Source organism: Pezoporus wallicus, unplaced genomic scaffold (assembly GCF_028554395.1).
Source record: "Pezoporus wallicus isolate ANWC-B61680 ecotype Strahan unplaced genomic scaffold, APGP_CSIRO_Pwel_v1 contig_14230, whole genome shotgun sequence".
Classification (NCBI taxonomy): domain Eukaryota; kingdom Metazoa; phylum Chordata; class Aves; order Psittaciformes; family Psittacidae; genus Pezoporus; species Pezoporus wallicus.
Genome location: NW_026637387.1, coordinates 123,080 through 142,275, shown reverse-complemented (window position 1 = coordinate 142,275; position 19,196 = coordinate 123,080). Strand labels below are relative to the sequence as shown.

Here is a 19,196-nt window from a genome sequence, read left to right as displayed (position 1 = left end):
ACCGAACACGCCATGGGCAGCACCAACGCTGACAACCGCCACCTCCATCCAAACTTCAGCAGTTACGTCCGTGCTCTCCAAGCCTGGGAGCAGCAGGAAAACGCTGCAGCAGCTTTTCCTTCCCTCCTCAGTTTTCCCCATTGCAGGCAAACAGCCCGGTTTGAAGGGGAAACTGCCGCGGTGTGTGTGAACGCTGCGAGTAGCACTTCAGGCTGAGAAATCTCATTAGTGGGTTTGGTCTATCCGCAGCAAAGAAACGGCTCTTTAGAGACCTAAAAGGGCTGGAAAATGGCCAAGACTCACTAAAAAATTAATTTGATTTGAAGAGGCATGAACCGTTTGTGAAATTAAGAAAATCCTTTCTAAACTCTCCAGCTCCTTGATCTTTCTGATCACTGGGTTTAGGGCAAAAGAGGAAAAACCCACAGTGCTCATGTGCTAATTGAGCTCCTGAGCCTTCATCCTTCAAGCAGCCTGGCAGGCTCCGACAGGAAAGGATGCTCCTGGACTCCCTGAGACAGACCCGTGACCATGAGGCTCAAGCTCCTTCAACAGAGCCCATCACCTGGTTTGCCAGATGAGGGAATGATGCTGAGAAAGTGCCACCTTGATGTTTAATGAGGAGGAACTTTCAGTCTCCACTGGAAGTCCTGGAGAAGAGCAGCATCTCCCAGCTCCCCCATGGTCTCAGGTCCCAAGCTTATCACGGATGTACCCTGGTGCCATGGGGCACATTTACCTGCGCAAGGACCAGGATGAAGATCTGCCCATCAGCAAACGCAGTCAACCCTGCTGTGCCTGTGAGCCAGAGACCCCAGCTCCTGCCTGGCCTCCTGCCACTGCTCCCACCTCCGTCCCTCCTGGGCCCTCATCTCCAGGAGGATCCAGTGACCGCACTGCAAAGTCAGGGCACCCAACCCATGCTGCTGAGTGCGGTGGGTGCAGGCAGCCGTGCGGCACCGTCTGGCCTGAAGCACAGAATCACATGGATGGAGCATTCACCACTTCTCTGGGTATCCTGTGCCAGCACCCTGACACCCTCGCAGGGAAGAACTTCTTGCTTACATCTAACCTGAATCCCCCCTCTTCCAGTCTGAACCCATCACCCCTTGTCCTATCGCTGCAGCCCCTGACCAAGAGCCCCTCTCTGCATCCTTGCAGCCGCTGTGGGTGCGGAGCCCCGGCCATACACACCTGCATCTCCCTGGCGCAGCCGGGGTGGTAGAACTGGCTGTGCTCAGAGGCCAGCAGCGCCTGGCACAGGTTGAACTTCTGCAGGTCGAGCAGGGAGGAGCACTGCTCCCGCGGGACGTCCTCCTTCGCCATCCAGTAGACGGTGGCGAGCACGGCCACCTTCGCCGGGTTCACCTCCGCCTTGAGGACCGGGCGCAGCTCCGGGGGCACGCGGCTCTCCAAAGCCGACTGCTCCCGGTTGACGGCCAGCGCCTGCCGGTGCGCGCCCGACGTGACGTGCCGCAGCAGCGCGTGGCGCTGGAAGTTGTCCGTGCCCACGGTAAAGGCGTTCTCGGCTTTACCGTGCTTGTTCTTCACCAGCGCCTGCCGACACTCTAGGCAAAACATGAGTTTCCGCTCATAGTCAAACTCGAGCCAGGTAAATTCCTCCTTCCAGTGCTCATTGAAATAGCGCTTACACTTTTTATTGGAATTGGAAGTTTCCCCAGCTGGCTTTTTCCCTGGAGGCACCATATTGCTGGGGCTGGGAAATCAAACGCTACAGATGAACTGAACCGTGCCTTGCAGGAGCAGCCTCTACACTTAATTTTAGTAAGAAGGTCTATTACAACTCTCCTGGTCCGACTGGAGACGAAAGAGACACAAGGGAAAGGGATTAGGGCCCTGCAAACCTCCGCCTGCGCTCACCGTTTATTCCTGGCTGCTAACGCAGCGGCAGGGCCCCACCGGCAGCCTCTGGGGTGCCACTGGGGGCTCGCGGTGTCAGCGGTGGCACCGGCACCTCGCACGCGCTGCGTGACCACAGGGACACCCAAGCACGCTCCCCATCGCAGCGGACCCCCGCGATGCAGCTGATGCTCCTCAAAACAAGCATCCAGCCCCACAAAGGGCAGCACCCGCTGCTGACAGCGAGTGCCAGAGCCCTGGAGCTGCACGAGGGTGACTTGGAGGCCGGCAGAAACACGTGCTCATGGGTGTTCGCGTTCATCCCTTGCTTGTCTCTACCCCATAAATTGCCCGAGTCACATCTGGTGGCGGCAGGGCCATGCTCTGCAGTCAGTGCCCTGGACTCTCTCCAGCCAGGGCTCCAAACACCTCCTATAGCCCAGAGGCTGAAAGCACTTACACACTGAAAGCAGGTAGCTGGAGTATGTAAGTGTCCACTTAAACCCCTCCCTATATTCAAGCCCCTCTCAGCCCAGTCCTTGCATTCCTCCATGCACTGGATTGAAAACCAACCCTGAACCTCGATAAAAGCAGTGGGAAGAGGAAGAGGAGGAACCCAGCAGAGGGTGGGGAAGGGGGAGAACCAAGCAGGGAGGAAAACGGAGGCAAACGAGGCCATGCAGGAGCAGCACAGGGCAGAGCATGGCTGAGAAACCCAGGAGGAACTTGGGGTTTGCCCCAAGAGCCAGAGCTGCTTCCACAGCCCCTCGGGAAGGGGAACCCCTCCTGCCTGAGGTGTCCATCCCCTTGGGGCAGGGGCTCCCCTCGGGCTGCCCTGGGCACTGCAGCCAGCCCAGGTCACAGTCGGGCTTTGCTAACCCAAACCTCAGCTCTAAGCACAGTCAGCAGCAAAAGCTTCCGAGGCTCACAACAGGCACATGGGTTCCCTCTGCACCCTGCTCTTGGTCTGTTTAACATGGGTTCCTTTGCTTCCCATGCCTCGGCACGGTGCAGCCAGGAGCACCCAGGGGATGATTCCCACAGCTCCCAACAAAGCTGCCTCCACCTCCTTGTCCATCCCAGAGCTGCCGGGCACCGGCCGGAGCAGCGTGTCCTCAGCAGCACGTTAACCGGGAGCTGCAACGGACTTGCCAAGGAGAGCCAAAGCCCAGCCCCGTCCTGCCGAATGCTTCCCCATCAGACATTCCCCAGGGACACGGGCTCTGCAGGGCTGGGATTGCAGCAGTGCTCCTGCTGTGCCCCAGGAGCTTTGTGGCTCACCCCCGAGCAGGAGCGAGCTGCAGGCACAGCCTCACTCATGGCTCGTGAGCCCAACCTGCCCCAGCCCCACTACCCCGATCCCTGCACGGGGCAGGCATTGAGCTCAGTGTCCCCTTGCGTGGCCCGAGGAGGGGACTGATTCCTCCGTTCCCTCCCTGTCACAGACCCCATTCACTCCCAAACCTGTCCCTACCTACCCCAGCACTGGCTCCAGCAAAACCTTGGGAAGCAAAAACCCCAAACAGCACTGAGGGTCTGTGGGGAGAGCTGGGGATGGAGCATCCCTGCCCACAGCACCCGCTGCGCACCGGCACCAGCGCTGGCTCCTTCACTGCACCGTGCGCATCGCTCCCGGGCTGCTGCTGGCCATGGGGAGAAGCAGCAGGGCAGGAGGGGGTGACACCAGGTACCCCCCCATCCCGCTGGTCCCCCCGCAGGGCACAGCACCGTCTGCGGGGAAGTTCGGGCAGGATCAGGATTCACTCGCAGGAGGACGAGCCCTCATCAGCCCTCACCTAATGCGCGACCTCGGCACCCAGCCCCGCGCAGCCAGCCCTCCCCCTGCATACGTACCATGTAAAGGCTGCCATAAGCTTTGGGGTGAGGGGGGCTCGCAAACTTCCCAGGTTTGGGGTTCTTAAATAGGAAAACCCAAAACGAAACCTAATTTACAAAGCCCGGCCCCGACCCAACGAGCGCGAAGCCAACGGGACCATAACGCATCCGAGCGGCATCCGCGGGCGGGGAACAAAGCCTCGGCGGCCGCCGCCGCGCTCACGGGCGCACGGGAGCTGCCATCTTGCTGCGGGGACTCTCTGGCTCCGCCGATGCTCCCGGCAGCCCACGGCGGCAGTGGCCACTAGCGGTGGCCGGGGAAAGCCGGGGCTCGGCCGTGGGGAGGGATGCGGTGGACGCGGGGGCCGGGTGAGCTGGGGAGGATGCGCCCTGTGCGTGCCCCCCTGCTGGGATCCCATCCCTTGGGGAGGGCAAAGGCGATGGGACCCCCCCCCCCAACACACGCAGCAGGAGGAGCTGCAATAGCGTTTGCATCAGCCAGGATGGGTGCCCCAGGGGCTGGGCAGAGCCAGGACCAGGAAAGCAGGTCCTAGCCCTGGCCACCGGTGATGGGCTTCGGCAATATCCAGGTTTGAGCCTCTGGGGACCACCACGGTAGGACACGGACCCAGCTTCAGCTCAAACCCCATTTAACAGCGCTGCTGGTCCAGAGCTGTGAGCCTGGCACCCACCCCTCACAGTGGGGCTCCCCACTGAGCATTGCGGCTCCTCTCGTGCCAAGCAAAACTCCTTTTAGCACTAAACGCAGTGAAATTTAGAGCCCCTCAGCTACACCGCCTCTGCTTCCCTCAAACACGGCTCCTGAGCACACCAGAATCCCGCAGGATGGGGACATCCCCCCTGCTCCTCAGCCTGGACACGGTGTCCGGCGTTGGGGGATGCTCCCACTGCAGAGCTGCGGCCCCACGGCGAGAGCCGGGATTAGGGGCTCCATTGTACCTGGCTCAGGCTGGCTCCGCATTAGGGAGGGGATGGGGCCCCCAAGTGAATTCCTCTCTTTAGGCTCCCCCGCATGTCCCGAGGCTCTTCCTGCGCTCAGGACATTCCTGCCCTGCACCTCAGCCCAGGGTTAATGCTAACAGGAGCTGGGTGAAACCAGAGACGGGGCTCCCAGGGCTGAAAATATGCACTATTTATTCTTGTGCTAATGCAGGCGAGAAAAGGGGACTTAGGCTTTTTAATGAGTTTTCGGGCTGGAGGCTGCCCCATCCCCTGTTTCCCAGCATCCGGAGCCGGGAGTGGCACCCAAACGCAGAGCAGAGGGATGGAGAGCACCAAGGACCCCCATCCAAGTCCTGGAAAACAGGGGGGGGTTGGCAAAAGCACTCCCTGCCCACCTTCCCCTCCGCTTTCACCACACCAGGTACACGTTATCAGGAGCCAAAGGGAGCCAGGCAGGGAAACAAAAGAAGCAACAGGAATCCAGGCAGGAACCAAAAGCCCCACCGGGTAGATCAACTACAGCAGCACCCAGCTCCTCACCCAGCACGGCCACAGCTCCAAGGACCCTGCCCTGGGGCTCCCAACATCCACCTTCCTGCTGGGAGCCTCCAGCTCTACCAGGGATGGGGGGCAGCGCTTGCAGGACGCCCCTGCCCTATCCCCGCAGGATGCCGGCCGTCATTCCCAAAGGAACGGACACGGGAACGCTGCTGTTGGCCCCCGTGCTGCAGCAAGAGCTTGCGTTGGCTCCATCGGGGCTATTTTCCCTTCGGTGACAGGCGGGCGGGCAGGTGCCCGGCAGCACGAGTGCATTCATCATCAGCGCGGCTGCTGCCATGAGCCACACTTTCCATTCGAACCAAACCCGGGGCACGGAGCATCCAACGGTGCTGCCAAAGGGATGGATCCTGGCAACCCCCCCACCAATGCTCCAGCCCCACGGCCGCGGTCCCGAGGGTTTGTCATTGTGCCGACAAGAAGCTGAACAGGAGGGATTGAAATCCCAGCCACGTTATCCCAAGGGTATTAAATCCCCGAGTCCAAACGCATTCATAGGGTCTTGGTTGCCTTCTCTGCTTTGAGCCATCTCAGCCCCTGGGGAATGACCTCACTTTTCCAACAGGGAAGAGCAGTTCCTGGTGCTCCCGAGCTGCAAACCCCACTGAGCCCCATCCCCTCACAGCACCCAGCTCCAGCGGCCACCCTCCTGCCACCCATCACACAAGGTCAGTGCTGCACAGGGGCTCTGGTCCTTGGGGGGGGGGGCAGAGGAGCGGGGACCATGGGGTGCTGCTGGAGAAGGAGCCCCCCAGTCACTACCAGCTTGCAGGACACTGCCTCCCTCCTCTTGTCACAACCTTCTGCTGCGTGAGTCGAGCTGGCAGGGATCAGCCCTGAAACCAGCTCAAACGACATTTGGAACATGATGACCTTAAGGTCCTTTCCAACCCTAACTATTCTGTGATTCTATGACATCTGCAAACTCAGGGCATGGCCACAGACAGGGCGCTTTGGCCAGCTGGGGGGCAGTGCTTATTTTGCCCCCCCCCCCCCCCCCAGCCTGATGCTCTTCCAAGCAGATACAGGGGCGGTGTTCCCCCCACAAAGCAGCAGAGCCTTTTTGTCAAGGAGCAAGAGCAGAAGACAAGGAGATTTCCCTCCCTCCCAATTGATCCTGGTCCTCAAAAGGCACCTCGGCTGCATCCAGCACCCCAGGAGCTGCCCCAAGCCATAACCCTGCAAAACCGATGCACTAAACCATGTCTAAGGGGCAAAACTGGGTGGAGGTCTTGCTCTATCCAGCTTCTTTTCCTCCCCCATGTCCACAAGCATCCAGCCCACCTCTCCTTGGATCTTAATTCCCAGATCTCCCCATGTAGCAATGAGCAGCCGTCCAGCATCCACCCAGCCCCAATCCTTTAGCATCCCCTGCATCCTGCTGGGACCAGTACCAAGGAGCTCGGGAGGGAGCTGGGCTCATTCTAACCTGGCACAGGAGCAGGATGGAGGCAGCGAGTATTGAACCGATTTGGGCTCTGCTCCCCCAAAAGCCCTGCCCTCCCCACCATCACCACCTCCTCTGGGGTGGTGGGGGACAGGTCAGGGTGCTCCTGAAGGATGGGAAGCTCAGGGGGGAGACTGGAGCCCCGGGTAGTTCAGTCTTTATCCAGGGCATCGTTTAAATCAGAGCAATTACGGGTAAGTCCACTTCATTCTGTACAGGGAGCGAGCGACCAAAATGAAAAGGGAAAAACCCAATAACTCCAATTGATGCTTTCTCACCATTCCGGCTAAATAACCAATTGGGAACAAAGGAAGGGGCTCCTGTCTCCGCCAGCCTCTTGAAGCCAACACAGTTTTCACTGTGAGCAGTGAAAATGGTTTCTCTTATTGAAGCACCTGAAGCTCAGGGGGGTACAAAGGGAATCATCCCCCTTGCAGGGGTCCCACTGGCTCTGACTTCAGGGCTGTAAGTCCTGGGAGGCCAAAGGGACTTTCAAACCCCAATCCATTTACAGGCTCACCCCAAAGGTTTTCCCAAAGGCAAAGCCCCTGCTCCGTGCTCCCCAGCACTGTTTTCTGGGAGCTCAGCATCCATCACATTTGTGCTGACAGCTCAGACGCGCACAGACCCCCCTGTCCTGGCCCTGCCAGGGTCGGACGATGACAACACATCTGTCATTATATTTTAATTAGGTTTCTCTTTCCTACCCCTGGTATTTCATTGTCATTTCCGCAACTCCCACCCAGGCCATGCCAACAGCATCACTTCGGAGCGGAGGGGGCACCGCAGCCCACTCCTGCACCCATGTGCTGCATGCCCTACCCCTGTGGTCATCGGGGCTCTGGGACATGAGGATGGGTTCTGGAAGGGACCCCCAAAGCCCCAGTGCCAGCAGCAGAAGCTTCAGCCAAGTCCAGGTTTCTTTAAAGCCCCGTTCGCCCCTCGTTACTCCAGGTGAGGTATCATTACAAACCATCTAAAAAGTAGATGGTGAATGATACCCTTGGCCAGTGCTGTGACATTTTCTAACCCACATCATACTGGAGGTCAAGATTAGATGACAGCTTGGTCTAAAAATACTCCGAAGGGGAGGCTGAGGCTGTCGGAGTAGCTCAGAGCCCCGGCTGGGCGAGCTCAGGGTTGAAACCAGGAGACTGATGCTCTCCCCAGGTCATTCCTTGGTGCGAGCCCCTGGCAAGAAAATCAGTGCTGCACGCACAGGGAAACCCACCCAGAGCAACCCCAGTCCCACCACCCGATGGAGGAGCCCCAAAGCAAACCCAGTTTGAGCGGGGACAGGCTCCCTTCCCCATTTACCCCCACAGCGGCAGAGAGGAGCCTCATTAAGCTGGCAGTTAATAGGAGCAAACCCAGAGCAGCACCAGGGCCCAGCACCGAGCGGAGCCGCGGGGCTCCGGGTTCCCGTTTGGTTCTTAAGGGCTGTTTAAATCACAGCGGGGAGAGGACGCGGAGCGCTCACAGCGAGCAGCCACAGCACGAACACCTTCCAAAGTACCGCGTTTCTCTACGCAGGGCTCCACGGCTGCGGCGCAGAGATCACCAGCGAGAGCCCGGTTCAGAATTGAAGCTTTAGAGGCTTTGCAACATTTCAGGCATATTTGAGACCGCAAAGCTAAACCCAGGTTCGGGTTGGGGTTATTTTTGTTGCTGGTCTTCGGGTTCTTTGGTTTTAAACCTGCTCTGCCTGACAAGTATCCCAGCTGAACACCCCGGGCAGCACCACACGCTCCGGAGGTGCAGCCAAAGGCAGCTCGCAGGGGAAAGGCTGCGTTTCACACTGTTAGGACAATCCAAGCGATCCCAGGAGCCAGCCGAGGGGCAAGGCTGGAGGAAGGGCAGAGCGGGCACCCCGGAGGAGCCCCATCCGCCGTGCCACCCCCGGACCGACAAGTGCACACCAGTGAGAGGGCACTCGTTTTACCTCCGGTGCCTGGAGGCATGCAGGCACGCACATGCTCACACGTATGTGCACCCCGCATGCACACGGACATGCATGGAGAGACCCAGCACACCGGGAATAAACCCACCGAAATGCCCAGCCCTGGCTCTGGGCATGGAACGGGTCCTCGAGCAGCGCCACGCTCCCTCTGCGGCCGCAGCCCCCCGAGCCCACGGCAGCGAGGCACCGACTGCACCCCCAACAGCCGCTTCCCCCCACAGAGGCGCTGCCGGCCCCACACTCCCCCTCAAAACCACCCAAGCATTCTCATCACGAGTGCAGCAGGAACACGAGCTGGAGCTGACACCCGAACAAAGAGCAAGGGCAAGAGGAAGCCCTGCGAGCCCACGACCTTTTTCTGCCTCTTTTTGCAGCCCTGGGGGGGGGGGGAAATCAATGCGATGCAGTGATTCAAACTCAGCTTGAGCCCCGCAAGTCATCAGGATGTGCAGGCTGGAGCCGAGGAACGGGCTGCGTGTGCGCCGGGGCTGGAGGGACCATTTTGTTGATGCAAATAAAAAGAACCAGCTCTTTAAATGGGTTTTCGGGCAGGGAACGGCAGCGACCCGGTTTGCTTAGGAAGAAGGAAACCTCACGAGGGTGGTTTGGGGTGGGGAGCCCTGATGGGAGTGGGATGGGGACCCCGCAGGTGAATCACGGTTGGATGCTGCTCAACCCCTCGCTCCGAGCCCGGGCTCCTCCAGCCCCGCGCCTTCCTGGAGCTCTTCCCCAGCACTAAAGAACCCACCTCAAATTTTCACTATTCTGTGGTCAAAATTGCAACGGGGTGAAAAGATCCCCCCCCTTCCCCATGACCTCAGCCGAGCTACCCCGGAGAGAAGAAACCACCAGATGTATTTTCTCCCTTAAAGCACAACTCGCGCCGTGATTTATCGCCCTTTTCCCAAGCTCAAGTAACTCGGTGGAAGCCGCTGCTCGCCGGAGCGCTCGGACGGGCTCCGGAGCATCCCATGCCCGGGACAGGAGCACGGCGAGCTCCCCGACCCCCGCCCCGACAAACCGCGCTCCCCCCGGTCCAGGGGGGACCCCGCTCCCCCCCCCAGTTGCTCCGCTGGGGGGGGGGAAGTTGCGCTTCACCCACCTAGGAGCATTTTGGATCCGGCTGCGTCCCCTCGGCGCTGCTGCTGCTGCTGCTGCCTCCCGCTCGCCCGGCTGGGTGCGGGCAGGGCGGGCAGAGCTGCGGGCAGGGCAGGGCAGGACTCGCCCGCAGCCCCCGCCCAGCCGCGCACCCCCTCCAAATGAGCAGGTTAAAGCCGCCGAGCGATGCGAGCCCCTCACCCGCGCGTCCGGCCCCTCCTTGGCCGGAGCCCGAGCGCAAAAGCCGCCGGAGGTGCCGGGTATTGAGATGGAAACGGAGGGGAGGGGAGCGGGAGGGGGGCCGGCCCCCCAAAGCCACAGAAGGGGAGCTCCGGGCGGGAGGAGGGAGCCTACAAGCGGGAGCACCGGAGCCCCCCAGGGCGCTGGTTTTAGGGCCCCAAGCTGGGTCTCCCTGCTTGGGGAGGGGGGCGCCGCAGCGGCACCGACCCTTTCTGGGAGCTGCTCCCCAGAAATCCCATCGTTGCAGGCGCACGGTGGTGGGAAGAGGCTGAGCCAAGCATCCCCCTGACCGGCATCACTCCAGACTGCCCGGGAAGCCCAGCACATCCCGCACCGCTGCCATGCTTCCCCCACTCCAGTCCCCAGTGCACCCCTCGGCTTTCGGGGTTCAGGCCCAAGAGCAGCAGCGTGAGAGGAGGCTCCCAACTTGGCTGCATGGTGCCCTTAGAAGAGGGAAAACCTGCCTGTGAAAGGAGGAAACAGCTGTCTCTCCCCTCCAAAAGGGAGACAGGGAAAACAGGCAGGGATTTCAGTGCTTCCCTTTAGTGAAACAACACAAGGAGTGGGGCAGAAGCTCTCTCCTTCAGCAGAGCAAAACCAAAGCTGTAAACCATGAGATGCCAAATCACCTCCCCAGGCACTGCAGCTGGACCAGACGCTTCTGGGGTAGATTCCAGCATTTTGGTGCTCTGAAAAGCACCCAGAGCCGTTGGGCCCCACTGCATGGTGCTGTGGATTGGGGCATCCATGGGTCCTTCTCCCAGTACCCACTGGGCAGCACCAGGCATACATTCAGGTGATGCTCTAAGGGCCCTGAGCAGCAGCCACTGGTTTAGCCCCAGTGCTCACTAATCTGGGGTCAACATGTGGGCCCGTGCTGCCTGGTACCGGCCTCCCCAGGCTATTTAAACCCTATATTAATATGTTCAATGTCATCAGCAATGTGGCGTTACCACAAGTGAGCATCAAGCAGAGGGGAGGTGGGGGTATCAGGACCAGGAGGACCAGGGGGCTCACAACCACTCAGGGGCTCTTCTTTTGCCTGCAACAACCACAAGCCATTGGCAAGTTTGGCATATCTCAACTTCCAGTCCCACTGGCAAGGACCAGCCAGACCAATAGACAGCCCTGAACCCCTCACCGCATCCTCCATCCTCACTCACCCCAGCCCTGACCAGCCAGTGACAAGGGTTAGTGGTGCTCTTGGCGGTGCTGGTGTAACGGTTGGCCATGATGGTCTCAAAGGTCTTTTCCAACCCAGTTGGTTCTATGGCCCATTGCTGAGTTGATCCCGGCCGGGCAGGCACATCCCAGCTGAGCTGAGAAGGGTCGAGCTGGCATGACAGGGAGGGGTGGGAATGAGGAATGGCAGCGTGGGACTGTGGTTTATGGCAGAGCTTTGAGGCCAGCGGGAGCAGAGGCTAATTGCAGGTACTGATTACAGACCCCGGCCATTAACGCCTCCTGCCCGGCCGCAGCGGATCCCTGGAATTTCCCGGCCATGCAGCGTGGGCCCGGCTGGTGCATAGCTTGCTATATTTGCATGTGGACCCCATGGCAGCGGCACAAACCCTCCCACCATGCCCAGACCCCCATCACCCTCCCTACTGGGGGGCATCACCAGCCACCCCGCACCCAGGCAGCAAATCCCGCAACCACTTCTTCCGCCACATCCTCTCCTGCTGAGCATCTTCACTGCTGCAAAGGGCACCTGGGGCCGTGACAAACGGCTTCACCATCCCTGTGTGACACCGTGGGAGGCACGAAACTCAATCAAAGCCACGGGCATCGCTGTGTCAGGTGCTACAACCCCCCTGCAATCACTGCCTCTCAGTGCAGGGCCCCCATGGCGGAGCAACGGAGGGAGCGGCGGTGAAACCAGAGGTGTCTCGGCACCGGGGCCTGCCCCGGCACAGCCACAGCCCCCGGCAGCCCACAGCTCATCATGAACATCCCAGGAGAGGCAAGTCCCAACCATGCAGTCAAAGGGGGAGCATTCCCTGTGCCCGCGCCGAGCCGAGCTTGCTCGGGCAGGTCTGCTCGAGCCGTGCCTGCAGCAGCAGCTCAATGGGAAGGGGAGGGAAGGAGCTGGGATGGTGCTTGGGAAGCAGAGCGGGTCTCTGAGCCATCAGGCTCAGTCTGGGCACGGGCTGTCCCTAACGCCATTGGGCTCTTTGTGAGGACAGGCTTGGGGAACCACAACAGTGATTACTCTGAAGCCTACTGAGGGCAGTGTTAAACTGCACCGGCTGAGCGTAAAGGGCCCATGGTTTAACCACCAGAACCACTGAGAGATGACCAGGACAAGCTCTGCCCAACCTTAGACTCCAAAGGCTGGCAAACAAGGAGCAGAACTGGGCAATGAACACATCAGTAAACACGGGAGACAGAGGGATCAAACCCAGCAGGAAGCTGCCCCCCTGCCCATCCCGGCTGAGCCCTCCAGCGCCTTTCTGGCTGACTTTGTTCACCGAGGATTTAGGGTATAATTTGGGGGTGAAAGATGCCAGATAGGATCAGGACGGATACACCTGCAGCAACCGTATTGGTTTTCTTCTGCTCTGAAACTTGAGCCCATAGAAGCAGAGGCTGAGGCGCGGAGCAGCCGCCGGCAGCGCATCCCCGCCGGGCTGGGGAGGAAGGCGCTGACCTTTCCTGCTCCCGAGTTTGCTCAGGATTAAGGTAACACATTTGAAGGGCTAAATCCTCCCCCCGGGGGGTTCCTGCACAAAGAGATGGGGTTTTGTGGCTCACATTCCACACACCCCCCTTAATGAACAGACCCGGCCCGCGGGCAGGTGCCCACCCCAACGGGATCAGAGCATCCCAATGTTTTCATTCTTCCTGGAGGTTTCTGCTTTTATCCACCTAAAAGGATGCATTCGGCTGTGGCGATGGGGGGACGTGCACCCCCCAGGGATTAGTGGTTTAACCTCAGTTTTCCCCACAAAGGGAAGGTCTGGTATCATTGTGTTCCTAAGAGCCACGGTAACATCCAAAGACCTCTGCTTTCCTTCCCCGTGCCACTTTAATCTTTGCTGTTTCAGAGGAACGATATCGCCCTTTCATCGTGCGCGAAGCTGCAGCTTTAAACTGTGATGGAACCTACTTAAGGGCCGTTTTGTGGCAGGGGGAGGTGTTAAAACACCATTTCCCCCTCGTTTTAGTAAGGATCCACCTCAAAAAAAAACCCCACAGCTTAAAACGGTTTCAATGCCTATGATCAGAATTCTGACCCTTCAGCAGCACGGCCACTGCTGCTGCCCTGGTGTCACTGCTGAGAGCAGCTGCCACGTCCCCAGGCCTGGGATGTCAAACGGGGGCTGCTCCATCCCTCAGCGAAGAGCCCCAAGGACATGCAAGTGCTTGAATAAAGGAGCAGAGCCAGCACCTCCCGCGCTCATCCTCCTGCCCAGGGACACGTCTAATTACAAAGGCATCCAGGCCAGGTCTGCAAATAGGGCGGAGAAACGGGATGACCTAAAAATGTTTAATTATCGGGGAAAGAGATGGAAATTACACCTGGAAATAGCTTCCGAGAGCGTCATTTTCCCATCCAATTTCAGAGGGGCCCCTCTAGAAGGACCAGGGCAGAGGATTTCGCCTGCAACCACACTCCAAGCGCCCGAAGAAACCCTTTGCACAGCACCAAGACCTTCTCTCTGACACGGCAACGGCAGCATGAGCGAAAGCATTTCCTAAATCCACGGCTGTGGAAAATACCAAAGGTGAACGGGAGCAGCGTTTGCTTTCGGAAGACAGCAACAACTCCAAGGCAAGAGCGGGGAGGGAAACCTGATTCAAGGCGATCACGCGATGACTGCAGGTAAACGCAGCCCAGCTCCAACCGAGGGTAACTGCCTCCCATGCTCTGGTTGAGGGAGCCAAGGGTCCCAGCATGGACCCACCTCTGGGGCTCCGTGTCCCCTTTGTCCAATAGCCAGAACGCGGTTGTCTCCCTGTTATGGCACCACGGGGTTATAAAGAGGAGAGATCACCCTGGGAAAGACAGCATAAAGCATGACGAGGGCAGATCAGCTCTTCACAGAAAATCTTCTATTGCTTACGACTTACTGTCTGGGAACATAAACCAGTTTAACCAGCCGGCCCTAAATCACAGTGACAGCTTTACACTACCCACAAACCTCTGCTCATCCTCATCCAGCTCAGCCCAACCTCCCCTTTCCACAGCCACCCACTTTTAAGCCCTCATTCCCCCCCCTTCCTCCGGGAGAGCAGCACACACACATAGGATGGAGCAGTGAACCCAAGGCACAGCAGGGCCCGGAAGGGATGAGCTGCATTCCCAGCCTCGCTGCTCATGGAGATCCTGGACAAGTCCCCCTTCCCAGTCCCCATCCATCCCTTCAGCCCCAGTGGTCTTCGGGATGGACATCGCACGCACAGCCTGCGGTTTACCCAGCACCTCTAATCCATGCTGATGGGAGCAGGATGCAGCGGGATGCTTCCCCTCTCCCACAGTGGAGCAGGGCAGTGGCTGCCCTTGTCACTGGGAACAGCACACTGAGGTCCTGCACATCCTCACCTCTCCATAGGGACATTTAAGGAGTGAAACGTTCCATCAAGCAGGGCGCTAACAAGCAGAGCCCTGCTCACAGGCAGCTGATGCTTTTAGCATCTTCCCCCCCCCCACTTACAATAAATCCCAGGCTTTTCCTCTTCCAAATCTGCTGAGCCGATGCTACATGGGAAACTGTGAAATATTCCATGGCCGCACGTTCCCCGTTGCTCTTAATCCACTTCTAATTAGGACCACGTGTGACGCAGCCCTGAGCTAAGTGGCCATAAAATGCTATTGTGGCAACTTGAAAGCAAACCAAATGGAAGGAAATCACAGCAAAATCCAAGATTGAGGACGACGGGCTCACAAAATGCAGCGCTTAAAAACAACACGAGGCAGTTTCCTCCTGATGCGGGGAGGAAACACCGCCGCCAGCAGCATCTTCTGGGCACAGCTCAGCCTCTGCAGGCAGCGCGGAGCAGGGACCGCTGCTGCTCCGTATGGATCCGTCCTCCATCCACTGCACAGAATTCACGCACAGTCCCATAGGGAACAGACCAAACCACCCCAGAGTACCCCCTGGACACCCCAGGCTGTGATTCAAGCCCATTCTGAGCATCCCTGGCACCAGTAACTCCCACAGCAGAGGAGACACATGGGAATACAGTGCTGGCTGCTGCATCTTCCCAGAACTCAAAGGACTAAACCCCTTTATCGCAGAAACCATCACAGCCTTTTGACGAGGGGGATTTTAAAAGGAAGGAAGGAGCAGGGGCTGGAAGCATCACCAGGAATTGGGCTGGCACGTTATCAAGGGAGGAATTGGCCGCACAGGACCGGGTGTTGGATCAAAGCTCCCTGCTCCCCGCGTGATGCTGCATCCTCAGCTGACGACCACTGCACCCTTCCCAAGAAGCACCTCTTGAAGGTCAGAGCAGCTTCACACCAGGGAGACAATCTGGGGACTGGCCCAGCACCAAAAGCCAGCCTCCAGCATCGGTGCGCAGCCACCAGCGAGGTCTCCCCTTCAGAATGACCCTGTCCCTCCCACCACCCATTCATTCATCACCCTGACCTATGCACCCTCCCTACCCTCTGACACGGGTCCAGGTCCTCAGACCCCCTCATTTCCCCTCAATACACTGAGAAGCCGCAGCTTTCCACGCTCCCCTCCCATGGTCACGACCCCCATGGCCCAGGCACCAGCCCTCCTACGGGTTAGGTTTGATTTACAGCAGCTTCATTTGTTATCTTCTGGCTTCATCTGCTCTTTAAGACAAACCCCTCCTGCACACACAGCCAGAGCATCAGCCCCGACCTCCTCCTCGCTCTGAGCATCACACACCAGTGGGTCAAGCAGAGCCCGGGAGCTTCTCTACAGCATCCTTTGGCCAAGAGTTGAATTTTAGTGGAAGTTACTGGTTTAATACAATCACTGATGAGTTCTGATGCAGCTCTGACTCCATGAGAAGCCGAAGAGCTGGGCTTTGCATGGAGAGAGCAACGGAATGGGGTATTGCCAGAGGATTTAAAAAGGGAGCAGTCTTCCCCAGGTCAATGGGCTGGCACAAGGCTGATGTGCCCAGGGGAGGGTTTGGGCTCACACGGAGCCCCCAGGCCCTTTTCCCCCTCCCAAACTGGCTTGGTTTTGGCATAACAAGAGCCTTTAGTGCAATGGAACCAATTCTCCCCTCTCCCCACCCGAACTGTCCTGTTCAGACCCACCAGCTCCCCCCATGCCAGGGCTCTGCTTTCCCAGGGGATGCTCTGAGCGGCTTCAGGACTCATTTACCCGCAGGGTTATCCCAGCCCAGCCCAGAGCACTGACGGAGGAGCCGTTCAACGGGAGCAGGCTCCCCCCCAGCACCCAGCACCCATTCTGTCAAAGGCAGGGGCTCTGCTGGCACCCCCCTGTGCAGCACAAGAGCCCCGGCTCCCAGAGGAGCGCAGGTTCCCCTGGGGTCCCCGCGATGCCGGCGCTGTCACCACGATTTCCCTGCTCATCTCAGACCTTTTCCGCCCTGCAGACACGCACAGACACGGCCCAGCTCCAACAGGGAACCGGAATCCAGCCCTTGGAGAGGAGCCCCGAGATCGGGGCTGCGCTGCCGCGGAGCGGGGATGGCACCAGGCAGCCCTGGGGAGGGAACAGGGAGCAGAGGAAGAGCTCGTGACATGGATTAGCCCCGGGACACAGCCGGACCCGGGCGGTCTGGGCCGGGGCTGGGAGAAGCAGGTTGAGGTGGGCTCTGGGCTCATGGATGCTCCTGGACGGAGCATCCTTCCCACCGTCCCCAGGCAAGGGGCATGAGCTGCTGTGGGCTCGGATCTGCAGGAAGCCAGGACAGGGCACAGGGACACGGGCTCCAGCAGCAGGGGAGCACGAGCTGCTCCTCCCATCCCAGGGCTGGTTTGGGGCATGGTGGAACGGCCGTTTCTGGGAGCACTCAACAGTGAGGGGGTAAATGAAACGCTCCAGCTCAGCCCGTCCTGCAAGGGGCAGCCCTTGAGAGGATCCAGAAGGAAAAAGGGAAGCAGCAAACCCATCCCATGCCCTCTGCCAGCACACAAGAACCACTGGAGGATGAGCCAGGTTTGGGGTATTGCAGCTCTTGGCGCTCATTCAGTACCAAACTGAGGGGTCCAACCCCTGCTGTGGGAACACGAGGCCACCAAGAGCAAACTGAGCTCACTTGGGCACACTTGAAAGCCCCAGGCAGTAATTGAATCATTCTTGACCCAGTTGGATTTGAACTGGCATCTGCAACACGAAAGCATCTTTCATCTGTGGACATCCCCTATCTAATTGCTGCAATTCAACACGAGACAACAGAGATCTGTGATTTGCACGGCAAGAGAACGCCTCACGAACAATGATTTGTTTTTAAGTTGGGGTCTTTCTGGCATCGAGCTAATAAATGGTAATGATACTGATTATCACATCTGTTTGCCAGCTCAGCCTCTCCACAGCATTGCTCCACGGAACGCCAGCGATTGCAGCCTCTGCAGAAATCACTGCTCAGAGAAGCCGGAGGGAAAGGGGGAAGATGGAGCTGTGAAAAGCTGCCTTTGATGTAGCAGGGATGTCAGCATGAGACAGAGATTCCCGCTCCGAGGAACATCCCGGCTTTGTCTGACTCCATTATTTCATTTAATCCCTTGTCTTTACAAACTCCCCTGCTCCTCCCAAGGCTCCCCAGCGCTGATGTGGTGCCAGGGTCCATGCACCCTGCGCTCGCCGTGGTTGTGCTGGGCTGAGCCCATGGCCGGAGCAGGCGCCTTGGGCAGGAGCTGCCTGACAAGGGGTGACTGCACCCATGGCTGAGGGCAGGTTCACTTGCTCAGCACCCAAAGGTGCTGGCTTGGCCAGCAAAGGGCTCCAAGAGGAGCGTGATGGAGCAGGGCCCCCCAGCACCAAGCACCCACCACCTCTGCCATCACGCTGCAGCCCCGGAGCACAGACCCGGAGCTTTCCCAGTGCTTGTCCTTTGCTCTCTTGGCAAGGCTGGAAGGGCATCAGTGGGTGGTTGGACTTGGGGAGGGGGGGTTCAGCCCCTCTCCCAGCACAGGCAACACGGGGCTGAGTGGCACCGAGCACCCACAGTGCCAGCGGCAGACACCACATCAGGCAGTTCCCAGCCCCGGTGTATGATCCATGGCCAAGTTCCCAGCCTCCTGCTCACACCTCAGGGAAAGGTGGCTCGTGACAGCGCTGGAAACGACACTTTTATAACCAAAAGCACCGGGAGAAGCTCAGTTCCAGGCAGCAGCAGAGGCTGCGGTGAGAGCAGCAACCAGCACCGTGTCCCCACCGCCGCGGGGAGCAGGCACCGCCTGCTATTTCCCTACATAAGCAAATCCCAGCCCTGCACGAGCAGAAGCCAAACTTCACCTTGAACACAGAAGCAAAGCGTGCGGGAGGCTGCCAGAGCCCCAAGTGCTGGCAGAGGCCAGGGCAATGCAGCAACACACGGAGCACGCCTGCAGGCTCTGAGATCCTTTGGCTTGGTTGCGAGCGCATCCCTGGACAGAGCCATCGCCGGGTCCAGAGGGGGGATCTGGAAGCTGCAGGCTGGAATTTATGAGCCCTGTTCCCATTAAAATAGCAGGCAGTATTTCCACCTGTCAGGGAGCGATGATGAACGAGCCCAGCTCCTTTGCATATCCCAAGCCTTGCTCAGTCGAAGCCGCCACCGGCGAGGGCAGGATTTGGCAGGCAGCTGACCACTGCCATGCTCGGAATGCGGCTCCAGCTTGCCCAGTCTGCAGCGGGAGCAGGCTGATCCCCCGGGCTCTGCCAAGGCCAGGGCAGCGCAGGCAGGGCTCTGGCACCAGCCACAGGGTCCAGCTCGCACCCTCGGGGTCTGCTGGGGCCGAGCATCTCCTGCCCCAGCCGGGAGCCAGGTCCTGCCTTCGGGGAAGTTCAGTGCCCAGCAGGATGGAAGGTGCTGGAGGGGAGCTTGGGTCCCGAAGCCGCCAGGGAGCGCAGACACGACGGCACCAGCACCAAGCACGGCCACCACGGTACCAGGGAGCATCAGCGTGTGCGTGGGGCACGGTGCTGTGACCACCCACCCTGTTAACCAGGGTAGGACCCAGGATACAGCGGGTTCCACCACCCTGCGAGCCGCTGCTGCTTGGCGGTTTGCAAACACATCGAAGGGCTGCAAACAAGCCAGCAAGTGCTGTTAAACAAACATTTCCTGGTGAAA

The 19,196-nt window shown here is 59.2% G+C and overlaps 1 protein-coding gene across 3 annotated transcripts in view; it reads right to left on the bottom strand.

Annotated features, from left to right (window-relative positions):
• The window catches only part of LOC130597068 (zinc finger protein 385C-like), a 58,108-nt gene that overhangs the window by 16,682 nt on the left and 22,230 nt on the right, over window positions 1–19,196 (bottom strand). The window contains exons 1-2 of one of the 3 annotated variants that reach the window (XM_057405284.1): window positions 3,715–3,803; window positions 1,195–1,717 (exon numbers count right to left, since the gene is read on the bottom strand). The exons of 1 other annotated variant lie outside the window; for it this stretch is intronic. In XM_057405284.1, the coding sequence (XP_057261267.1) occupies window positions 1,195–1,717; window positions 3,715–3,731 (540 nt within the window). In that variant the 5' untranslated portion in view covers window positions 3,732–3,803. Of the gene's footprint in view, window positions 1–1,194; window positions 1,718–3,714; window positions 3,804–19,196 lie in introns of those variants that run through there. One more of the 3 variants, XM_057405283.1, reaches the window with a different exon arrangement.